This window comes from Ips typographus, linkage group LG2 (assembly GCF_016097725.1).
Source record: "Ips typographus isolate SLU linkage group LG2, UJ_Ityp_2.0, whole genome shotgun sequence".
In the NCBI taxonomy this organism is placed as follows: Eukaryota; Metazoa; Arthropoda; class Insecta; order Coleoptera; family Curculionidae; genus Ips; species Ips typographus.
In genome coordinates, this window is record NC_138423.1 from 11,970,817 (window position 1) to 11,983,801 (window position 12,985).

Below are 12,985 nucleotides of genomic sequence, written 5' to 3' on the forward strand. Positions count from 1 at the left end.
ACGACAAAAAAGCGTCTCCAAATCGATACCCTATTTAATATTCCTGGTTCATTAAAAGGAATATATTTGTTGATTGCTTGATTTCATGAGATAAGTTGGCAATTACGACCGAAACGTCAAGTGGCGTTCCACGGCGGAATTAACAATTAATATTATTTTCAAGGAGTGTCTTCTGGCTAATTTAGTAATGGTCTTTTTATGCTTATTTATGCATATCGCACGGCGAGGCAACGATGCCACATATTAAAAACTCATCAGTCGGTGGATTTTATCTATATTTTTCAAGCATGCTCGACCGCCTGCCAGTTTTATTAAATTATGGAATCGTTTGTTTTGTGCAGGTCGACAGTTGGAAGGGCCCATTTCGAAAAGCAACCACCTTCGAACCTTAGGAAATCCAACTTCTTCCATTTTGTGATAGCCCTGTACGATAGAGCGGGCCAACCTATTGAAATCGAGAGGACCGCATTCATTGGTTTTATTGAAAAGGACCAGGTAGGTGTATTTTTTCATGCTGGTTTCTATGGTATTTGTACAATAATTTTGAAAGTCATCTTAGTACCTATATGTGAGAACCGTAACGTGTTTTAGCGAGAGAATTACTGTATAGGGATATCGTGCTACCGAATCGTGTACGTCACAATGTAAAAGTCATTACAGTAATTAAGTACAGAGAAGTTGCCCTACACGAACATCGGTCAGTCATTAATTTATTTACGCTAAAACATTTGCATTCAATTATTCTTCAAGTGAAGCAGGGAGTTGACAAGACTCCAAATAGTTTAAATTACTCATGGTGGAACCAACAAGTGCCAAACCCACTTTTATAAACTTCTGTTTGATTAATTTTACATTCAGTTTATGTCGGATTGTTATTAGAAATCTTGCCAAAATGGAAAGTGACAAATTTTCTGTTTTTCTTAAAAAAATCTAATCATATTGACAGGAAAAAGATGAAGCTGAAACGCTATAGAATTTTTCAAAGTTTTTAATGGTAATGTTGTCTTTGCTACTAGTTTTTCAGATATTACAAATTTTAGTTTATTTATAGATGCCATAGTGAGTTTAAAAATAGCTAGTTATTTTTTGAACTGTACGATTTTTGAATCAACTTTAAGTATACAGGGTGTCCGGAAAATACGTGTACAACGTTTGACTCCTGACGTCAAAATATGTCGATCTAAGCCGACTTAGTTATATCCAAAATTGTCTCGTTTAGCCGGTAGAGGGCGTCAAAAATTTGTAAAAATATTGGTTTTTTACTAAATTACGTGAAAACCTGCTAATGGATTTTAATGAATTTTAGTATGTAGACTAATACTATAAAATGACGTTTTCTAGTAGTATAGTCACCGGCTGTAAATAAGTGGAAGTGTTATAAAAGTGATATAATACGTCAACATTTCTCCTCATTTTTTATATGAACGGCGTTATGACAACCCAGATATTTTTGTCGAGTGACCGGAAGTATTTTGAAGCTATTTTACCTCTTTAATATTTCCCGGTGGATGAGCTGTTTCGCCAGAAAAAAAAAATTTACAATTACCTGCATACATCAAAGTAGGTATAATAAAGTTGAAATTATTTATTGTAAGAAACTAAGTAAACCAAAAACATTACTTAAGCAAATGTGTAAAATGACCGCCATCTTGCTGAATACACTTATCAATACTCTTTAAGAAATGAAATTGTACCCAATATTTTTACAAATTTTTGACGCCCTCTACCGGCTAAACGAGACAATTTTGGATATAACTAAGTCGGCTTAGATCGACATATTTTGACGTCAGGAGTCTGTCGTCAAACGTTGTACACGTATTTTCCGGACACCCTGTATAAAACATTGATTTTATATTCACCAAAGTCCAGTATGACGGATATAAGAAGCTAAAAGTTAATATTTTGATCATCTCCAATACTTCAAAGTTTTATTCCAGAAGAATCTCAATTTAGGAATAATTTGGAGTGTTTGGACATGCCAGAAACAAATTACTTGACAACTTAAGTACTACGTGCCTCTATCACCTCCTACTTCTAATCTAGTTTTAATAGTCCAGGCCTCTGTCGAAAACTCCCATTTCTTAAACTTAGAGTCACTTAAAAATGTTAAGAATCTCGAAAAACATCTTAAACGATCCACTTAATCAAAAAATAAGACAGAAATGTTGCAAATCGACAGATCCTGCTATAATGATCTTCGCTAGATCTATAAGCCCAGCTTTTTCTTGTCAAAATTTGGAAATGTCAGATGTGTTAAAATTGTCTTTTACAGGATTTTTTTAAATAATTCTTTCTTTGCCAACCTCTAATCCAGTTCTAATAGTCCATTCTTTAAATGAATTTTTTTTTTTTAATTTTGGAGACATTTCGAAATGCCAGTTGCCTGTGGAATTATCTCTAAACTTTTACTTGGGCTTAATATTCTGTGATTATTTAATAACTAGAAATTCTTAACTTCAGAGTTATTTGGAAATGATAAAAGCGTTTAAAAAATTAAAACGACACATTAGAATAAAAGTAAATTGAGAATGTTTTAAAATGTTCCAAACGTTTCTAAAATTACCTCAAATTTTCTGTTTATTTAAAAACTACAAATTATTGATTTTAAAGTCATTTGGAAGTGCCAGATGCATCTATATTTACTCTAATCTCCAATCTTGTTCTAGAAGTCTAGAATTTTATAAAAATATTCAAACTTTCAGTTTTAGAGTCATTTTTAGATATGCCAGAGACCTCTTAATTTTTCTAAATGTCCTCACAGTCTTTTACAAATTTCAGAAGCTTGTTCAAGGTATTCCGAAAAAAACATAATTGTAACTGCTTCTTCCACATCAAAAATAATCTTAGTTTGTTATACATTTAGACGATACTGGAAAAATGCTTTATTAGAGAGAAACATAGTGTTAAAGTTTGGAACATTTTTAATTTCATTAATTGTTTAAAAACGGATAGAGATATTTTTTAACGAATCTTTGTAGACGTTAAAAATGTCATCAAAGTAGCTATAAAAAATAAAAAACAAAATTTAAATAAGAAAGTGCGTAAGAAATCACATGAGAAAATTTTCCAATTCAAAATTAATGATAAATCAATCTAAACCTAATTTACATTTTCTGAAAAATCAGTAGCCTACCATATTTTTCTTTTCAATATATTTTTTTTGAAGTGACAGATTTTTTTATGATCACCTTCTATGAATATGCAAATTTTCATGTATAAGACTGAAAAGTTGTTCAGAATTGCCTGTAGCAATCAAAAATGTAAGAATGGCAAAGTTATGGTGACAGTTATATTGTAAATACCATGATTTTAAACGAATTTTTATTGGATCGGGTATGCCGACATAGTAAAGTTACCAAATTTTGAAACTTTTTATATGTATATTATCTTTTTTACATCGATCGGTGTCTTTCGTCGTGGGACACCCTGTATAGCAAGCTACCAATATAATTTGAGCCAGAATACTCTGTGAAATAAAGTTTCTAGAATTCGGAGCATCGTGGATAATCCTTTTAGTTTTGTCAATTTGACCGGTCTCTTACCGATTTTGAAATACCGAGGAAAATACAAGTTGTTTAAATGTATATTTAGAGAAATTTAAAAAACATATAAAAATTAGAAAATACAAAGGTTGTTTCTACCGTAAATGAAGCACGTATTTGGTTTTTGGTTCCTTATCATTTTGACAGAAATCCAGACAATATCGTTTATTAAAAAAAATAATTTAAATCTACATGAAGTTGCTATTTTGGTCAATATTAGCAACATCCTCTAATAAATGTAATTTATAAAAATAGTTTTCATCGATATTTTAATGAACGGTCAAACTTTGTCACAGAAGTCTTGGTTCACCTTGTATTTACTTGACATAAAAAAAATAACCAAGATAAGTCATTAAATTAAGATTTGATAAAGGTTGATAATTGATTGATTGATTTTCCTGTATAATGTGATTATGTTTAGTTGAAAAGAGATTAAATTTAAGTCTATAACAACGCATAAAAAAGAAAAAATGTGAGGACATATTAGAAACACTGAAGAACAAAAAAAAAACAAAGTAAACAAAAAAGCGGTTGCAAAAAAAGGAACAAACGCAAATATACAAGAGCGTCAAGAAAGCACACAAAAGTAAAGGAGAAGAGGAAGAAAGAAAAATGAAAGAATAATATCATTCATCAGCCAGTTAAAATATGTCGGAGAAACAAAACGAAATGAAGGATAGAGGAAAAGGAATTAAATCGCAGAAAAGTGAAGTCGCACAAATCCGAGTGAAAAAAGTTAAATAAGAAAAGAAAAATTTAGGAAATAACAAGAAGGGAAAAACAAAACAGTTGGTAGCTGGCCTATCAAAGGTGGAAAAACGGTTATACGAGTTCATTATCTCTATTAATTGATAAATTCATTTTCTAATATTTAAAAATACTCTTTCTACTTTGATAAAACAATTTTACATAAAAGAAAGTTGGCGTATACTAAATTTACGTAAATAAACCAAACGTATGCACTAGTTTAATAGAATAACGAGAATCAACGCAAACTCGTTACTATTCGCGCTGCTAAATGGCTGAATGATATCAATGCAACAATTTCAACTCAACCATTTCCATGAGAGGTACAAGTTACGAGTCGTAACTGAAACGGCGGTAATGGAGAATTTTAGCGTCTGTGGCGTCGTTTCCATGGCAGCGCCGCCACGCTTCAAAGTGTACAATAGCGAAAGTGAGAGGAATAAATACAAGAACCAGTGACGTAACACTAGTTTTTTACCATTAAAATGTATCGAAGTAGATTACATATAGGCAAATAGGGTTAGGTTAGGTTAAGTTGAGTCTAGGTCTGTTATATTCATAAAAAATTGAGTGAATAATTTGACAAAATACAGTTTTCTCAAGTGTCAACAAAATTCCATTGTTACTTTTGAAAATCATCACGTCATCCTCATTTACTTTGATTTTCCATAATTATTTGAGTATACATAATTTTTTGGAATTATCTAAGAATTCTCCGCCTCTGTCTAGAACGCAGGAGTTTAGGTAGAGGAGTGTAACACTACAGGGAAGTAATTGCGTTTCACGCTGGGCATTTATCATAAAAGGGCTGCCCTATTTTGCATATCCTGCGTAAGGAAAGTAGGCTCAAAATTACGTTTAATTGGCGGGAATTTTGATTGGTCGTAAAGGGAATTCGTATAGGATTAGACTCAGTTTTAGACACCCTGCTTGGAACCCACTAAGAGCCTTTTATGGAAATGGAAACTGGAAAACTTACTTAAATGTTATGATAATACAAATTCAGCTCAATATTGAAATTTTGCAAAAGTTTTTTTGTAAAAAAAAGTAGTAGTAGTAGTAGTAAAAGTAGTATATAATATACTTACCTATGTAAATCAAATAATTTTATTACTCTAATTTCATCTAAACTGTTTAATCACTAGTTCAGACAAAACTATCGACAGTGTTTTTTTAAATCTTTCTTCTTATATTACTTATTGATTTTTCTTTAAGATTTTTCTAGAGTCTAATGTGTCTAGTTAGATTTCTTTTTTATGCAAAATTGCAAATAATAAATATAAATGTTTAGGATGTAAAAAAAATGATACTGCTAGGATGTACTGGAGTTAGTCATACTATTTTAGTACTGCGATTTTTTATAATCAAAAAGCCTTATGAGTCTTGTCAGTAAAATTTATAAAAAATGTAAGACAAAAGGAAAATAATTGTTGAAATATATCTGATACTATAATAATAATTTAAAATATATATTTTTTTACATAATTGTATATCTACAGTTAAATCGACTCAAAAAGCAAACACTAAATAAAAAAATAGAAAAATGCAAAATGTCACTTGTTGAACAGAAAGCTCTGAGTAATTCACTTTTTTATTATCACTAAAGGCAAACAATTTTCAGTTAATATAAACTTGATAATTTTTTTATAAAGCTATCAAAAATTGCAATATTTAGTTCTGACAGTTAGGTTATTTTACAGTTTGTCAGCTAGTTAAACAAGGCTACAATTTTATTAGGCAGTTATGACAAAAATGACAACTGTAAAAATGTCCTACATAATAAAGCAAAACAGTACAAAATTCAGTACAGGTCAGGCAGAAAAGCGGTGTCAAAGTTTGAATTGGCAAAAACACAGTTTGAAAAGACTGCCAGGGACAAAATCGCTTATAAAACCCATTTGGAGTAAGAAAACTATTTTGAATCACATTTTTGGAATCCTTATTAAATTTCCTATTCAGTAACCTAAAAAACGCTACAAAATGTGGTAAATGGGAGAAAAGCGGTGCAAAAGTTGGAACTACCAGAAATACAATTTGAAAGAACAGTCAGGGACAAAATTGTAAAATTGTATTGCCTGTAAAACACACTTGAAATGAGAAAATTACTGTTTTAGGCTCATTTTTAGAATCCTCATTAAATTTCACATCCATTAATAAAAATAATGTGATAAATGTATTGAATAATTCATTTTTTTTTTCTTTAAACATGGTGTCCCAATATTAATGTACTATACTGTCAAAAACCCACTTTCAATCCGTGCTCCAGGGCTTATTTTCTCCTATCGATTAGTTCATTCGCCTCCAAATAAGTTATCGAGAAGCTCGAAAACGCATTCGGGAACAAGCAGGAATTAACAACAAAGAGTGAATAAATTTCTAGGGCCGTTTATCACCCACCGGCTAAATACCGGTATCGATAACACTGTATAACGGCCTTTATTGTAAGATTTATTAAGATACATTGGACTTCCATAGTATCGCGTGAACGCGTTTTGTTGGTTTATGGATTTTTTTCAGAAAAAAGAAACAGGTGATGGTTAATTAAAACACGTTCAAATTATAGTACGTGTGTTGTTCTAAGGTATACAGTGAACATTAAAAGGACGAGCCCATCGTTACCTACGCCTTACCAAACGCAAACACACCCAGATATAATCCATCAAATGTAATTTATCAACAAAAAAAAAGAAGGAACATTCATTTAACGTGTGCTACAAAGTAACCTGTTTATGTAAACAGTTTTTTTCGATTAATTTTCGAGTTCTCCAACGTGTTTAGATAATGGAGAACATGGAGAACTGATGATGGATAACGATAAGCCGCTACGGTGGCGATATTTTAATCACCCTTGATGGCTTTAATGGGTACATGTGTTTTGTTAGGTTGTGCTTTTTCCAATGGGTCACTTTTGGTTAGGGGTAATATTTTGAAAATATTGGAATATTTTTTTAGTTAATTTCATAGGTAATATTCATTTACGAAAATTGTAAAGGTGGGTTTTAGCAGAGATTTTTAGGTGGTATCACTTGAAAAATATCAAATACGTTGGTACATAAAATTTACAAAATGTCAAAACGTTAACGAACATAGTCAAAATTCAGAATTAAGAGAATCTAAATGTTTGTATGTTAAAGTGTCACAATGTGCAATTACAATATACATTAAATACTTTAAGTTTAAGGAGATAAAGAAATGTCATTTTACACAAAATTGTCGATTTGGAGAAGAAAGAGTATGCAGATCACAAATGTATTAGAATAGGAAAACGTCAAATTAATGCTGTAAAAAAGTATAAAACTGTGGTAATAATAATAAAAATTCACGTGGTTATTTTGAAAAAAAAAAATACTGTCAAACCACAGAAAAACTAATATTCTTCGAAATTGTAATTTTCCTGACAGTTTCTGTATTGAATCAGACAACTTTCAGTGTAAAAATTGATTTTTATGAGACGTGACTGCATAATTTTAATTTGATCTCTTATTCCTAGGACTTGTATTTTGATGCTAATAATACTTTAAATTTCCTCTGAATATCAAAAAAGCCCGAGAGTTTTGTTTAGAATGGAAGAAAAAGCTTAAAAAAATTCCTCATTTGGCACAATAAATTCAGGAGTGTACTATTATTTTTTAAACATAGAAAAAACTTTTAAGCCCGCCATAACTTTGCTGTTTAATATGGAATTTGCCTACCAGGTAACTATTTAATTTTAGTTTTCTAAATAGAACTTTGACAACCTGTATTTCCGTTTAGGTTAGGTTTAGTTAGGAAACAGCGCTAATTTTCTAGTAAAAAAATAACTGCCTACCTTTAGATGCACCCTGTATAAATTTTTTTTAAATTACAAAAAATGAATTGCATTTTTTAAAGAATATTTCAACTAAATAATATAAAGAGCCAGGGAAAAAAAACGATTAAGTGCAAAATCTGCTTTTCCAGTAATCACCAAATTGAACAAAAGTAAAATTTCTGGAAAAAATTAAAATTTTATATAAACATTTTTGAACGACAAAATAAGTTTTTTTTCAAGAATTATACAAGATAACAGAGTTAAGTGTCCTCACTACAAATTTCAGACAGTTTATTTAAATCGTTGAATTTAGCAGCTAATGCAATCTGAACAGTTATGTTCTTCTGCAATATTTCCTGAACTTTAACCGTTTCCGAGATATATTCGACTTTTTTTTTGGAATTTGTCTCAAAATCTTGAATATTTCGTATTTCCGCCATTTTAGAGGTTTAAGGGGCTGTAAATAAAAAAATAAAATGTTTGCCTTGAAGTGCTCTTTCACCTCGTGTTAAACGCACCACAATTGATGGTACCAGGTGTTCAAAAAACAAAAAAAAAACAGTTAAATGTGAAACTAACCCTTTATCAGTTGTGACCGCGCTTACTCTATTCTAAGTGGATGTAAACATGTCCACGGTGCAAAAAATTATTTTTAACATTGGTATCTTGCACAATTTCTGTGTCTTTAATACCGTTTCCGCGATATTCGGCTAATTTTGAAAATTGCATAAAAATTTTGAAAATTTCGTAACTTACTATGAAAAGCTCACACTGTTTAAGGTTAACTTTTCTTAATTTGGTGAAAATAATGCAAAGGAAAAATGTAATAAAATAGAAAAACAACTTCAAAATAAATCAGTCAAAAAGCATCAACCTGTGTATTTTGCCAAAATGTATTTATGAAAACTTCCAGAGAATATTCCATGATTTTGTTTCAATCAAAATCAATTGCAAAGTTACTATTATTCTTATAAATTGTAATTTTCTTGACAGTTTCAGTGATAAATCAAACAACCTTTAGAACTTGAATATTTGTTGTTAAGTTACCTATTCATTCCAGAAAATACATGAAAAAGAGACATTCATATGTTCAATGAAGTGTCACGTGACAATTGACAAATTTAAGTCAGCTTGGTCTAGCGAAAGTATTTTTGAACTACTGTCAAATAACGTCAAACCGCTTGAACAAACTGACATACCTCACTTACGAAGTTTTCTCCATCTTTATCTAGATCATTGATTCCCAATGGTTCTCTCTTAGCATTTTAAGTTCTGTAAAAATTTTAAATTTTTTATCTGTATACTGTGTTCTTGAAACTTGTGTTCTTGTGTCTCTGAAAAAATAATAAAAATTGTTTTTTTCGGAAATCGTGCAAAAAATTACACTTTTTTTAAATAATCCTTAGTGGGGAAAATATTTTTATTTTTTATTTTCTGTTTCTTAATTTCTTTATGATTTTTAATGCAAAAAGTTATCTTTTTTTGCACTAGTGCATCTCTTTGCAGCAAAAATACTATATGCAACCTATTCAAAAAGTCCTTTTTTGCACTTTCACTTGAGCAAAAAATTAAAAACTGTTTTCGAGACATTGCAAGTATACTCTTCCTCCGCAATACATACTTTTGTTCCACATCTTTGAAATTTCAAGGGTTAAATGGGAAAAAAGTTGGAAAATTGTAAATTCCTACAGAGGTTATCTTGAATTTTTGACTTTGAGAAATTGTTGTATTCAATCTGATTTGCAATTGTTTATGTTTCAGGAAGCAGATGGACAGAAAACGAATAACGGAATCCAGTACAGACTGCAACTCCTTTTCGCAAATGGTAAGTCTGCTTATTAAAGACAAATCGGAGTTAATATGCGGAACAAGTCAGCATCTCCAAAACTATCCATCGTCTGATTTGCTAACTAAATACAATTAACCAACGAAAAAAATCGCTCACTTGAAATTCCACAAACGTTCGTAACTGTCGCGGAGTTCCTTATAAAGTAACAGGACCGAAGACAGCCGCGCCAAAGTGTAAATGGTGTTTTTCTATATACCAGGCCGAAAAGGCATACGAACGCGCCGTCAATAGAAATAATTGACAATTGATAAGCCATTCAGTAAAACTAATTAATTAATTGCCTTTGCCGGCCTGGACGAGCAACTACCTGCCTATATGTGAGCTGGATTTCATTATTGCGTAAACGGACACGACTGCCCGTCCTAAATGGCATTGCCCAACGTATATAAATGTAATATATCAGCACAGCACGAGTTGTCTTGTCTATTTCTGGTTTACTCTATTTGATTATTCAATTTGTGCTTTACGTAATTGGCCAATACAGGTAGCTCTAAGATGAAATCAGCAAAAGAAAAACCTTGACTGAAACCTTATTAGTTTTTTCCGGAAACAATTGTGTTGATTTCAGCTCATTAAAGCCAAGATTCAATTTTATTAAGGTAATTATGGCATTAAGTTTCAAATTGTTTTGAATCAGCTAATTAAATCAAACTTCTTTTTTTGGATAACTTGTTCAATACAACAAATATTAAGTCAACGTTATAGTGAATTAATTGAGTACCATATGACTGAAACAATACAGTAAAACATGCTAGTTTAATAAAATTCTAGTTCGGTAATAAGATGTTTTAAATTAAACTGGTTTAGGTAACTATTATCTATTGTTCTACCAAATAAAAGGTAAAGCGGTGCTAGTAACAGTCAAAATGTTTATTATTGGCTTTTGACATACGTTAGTAATAAATGGATAGGCAATTTGAAGCCTTCTTAAATATTAGAACATTTCCCTTCTTCATATTTTTTTTTGGAAAAGTTGTGTTTTAGTAATTCTGATGCTTACAAGTTAATTATTCTTTTTCGTTTCATGGAATGTAGAATTTTTTAATTTAGACAAATTACCTACTTGTAAAATCTAACACTTTTCCAAACTATTTAAGTTACGTTTTGTAGTTTATTACTTTGAGAATTATCAGAATTGTCTGAAAGAACTTTTTAAGTAGAAAGTCTGGATTAAACACAATCATGATTAATCTTCCAAAGATATAGTTCCAAAAAAAGCTATTTCCCTTAGTTCTCAAATTTTTTCAAAAAATTTTTATTTAAACGCAAGACTAAGCAGTTTGTGACAGCTGTCTTGTCTCAACAAACTTTGTCAACTTCTATTGATTCTAAGGTATAAATACCAAAAGCCTCTATAATCATTATAGAAACATCAGATCGTTCTTAAAACCAAAAGTATGAAAAAATGAAACTTTTTTTGTGTGATTTCTTATGAAAACACCTTCTTTTTCTTTCATTTTCCTCTCCAGCAAAATCAGCAAACTAGGCTTTGTGAATCCTTTGATAATGTTGTATCTTGTAAGTTATTTTGGACTCAATTCTCTATAAAATGTTGTATTCTTGTACAATATCACAAGCTTTCAGCCTGTTCTAGATTTGTGAAGCTAAAATGTGTGTATCTGACAGAAAAAAAGATGCCTTTTATAGTCTATTTATGATATTTTAGGAACTATTCATGGAATTTTTTCTGAAGAGATTGTCAGACTTTTTTTTTGAAAACAACAACGTCTAATCTAATAAATCTAATAATAAAAAAATATAGTATAATTAAAATTTACTTACTAAAACTAATAAAATAGTATCCTAAGAGCAACATCCATCTTATGATTCATTTTCTGTGTACAGTGTCTCAAATTCGATGGTTTTATGGAATATCTTCAAAACTAGCACAACTTGCGGTTTTCGCGAACCTCTGCTCAGTTTTCCAAACAGTTTTTTGCAGCTCAGAAATACCAAAATGTCGCCAGTGTCTCTCAAACTGTGTACTGAATCTTGAGTATTACAAGAACTTCTTAAACGGTTGTTGCAGGTCAGAAACACCAAAATGGTAAAACGGCATTAGTGGAGTCTAATCCTTTAAAATGTTACCAGAAGTTTGAAATCTGTTTGCAGTTGCTTGGGTTCTCAATTTGAGAGAAAAATTGCTTAAGTTTGACGCTCTCTAGTAGCCAAACAGTTAAACTTACCAACCAGTGTTGTCATATCTTTAAAAAGACCATTTTATTGGCTACCTACTGACGTACAAAATTTTATATTGTGTGGACTAAATAAGCGGGTTATATACGATTGAATAAAACACTGCACTAAAAAAGTGGTAAATAAATTTATCAAATTTGATGCCTTCTAGCGGTCCAACCAATTAATCAACCAATCAGTGGTGTCATATCATTGGAAAGCCCATTTCATTAGCTATCCATCGACATATAAAAGTCTATACATTATGTGTTACATAAGATATTTATTTACGATTGAATGAAAGAGTGCATAAAAAGTTTTAAAAAACGTAAATATGGCAAAACGTGTCACGTGACCTAGAAAATAGTCACAAGATTTTTTTTTTAATGAAAAAAAATCAAACTAGTCACGTCAAAATGTCGGAATTGTGTGTGCGTGTGTCATGTGACTTTGACAAAACAGAAAAGTAAGAAAAATTAGAAAAGGGCAAATCAAATTGACCGGAAAAATTCACGTGATTTTATTATAAAACATGTCAAATTGGCGGAAATGTCACGTGATCTTAGAAAAAACTTTTTGAGATTCATAACCATTATCAAAACTGGGATGCTCTATACTTGCTAATTTTGGAGATAATCCATAATACCATCGAATTTGAGACACCCACTTATTAAAAATTGATAAAAAAATCATTGAATGATTGGAAACTAGAAGAAAATCCACAAAAAGTGTAAAACAAAAATATGTAAAAATGTACTATCTCTACTATTCGAAAGAAATTCCACATCAAATAGTTATTTTCTTTTTCACATCTCACTTAGTTTACTAAGTAATACTACCATAGTACTAGACCAATTTGTTCTAAAATGACAAACACAAAAA

General features: G+C 30.7%; 1 protein-coding gene across 9 annotated transcripts in view; it reads left to right on the top strand.

Moving 5' to 3' along the window:
• Nucleotides 1–12,985, top strand: part of kn (EBF transcription factor knot) — a 93,782-nt gene that overhangs the window by 12,272 nt on the left and 68,525 nt on the right. For all 9 annotated transcript variants that reach the window (XM_081972966.1, XM_081972972.1, XM_081972967.1 and 6 more), the window contains exons 3-4: nt 342–495; nt 9,841–9,904. In XM_081972966.1, the coding sequence (XP_081829092.1) occupies nt 342–495; nt 9,841–9,904 (218 nt within the window). The remainder of the gene's footprint in view (nt 1–341; nt 496–9,840; nt 9,905–12,985) is intronic.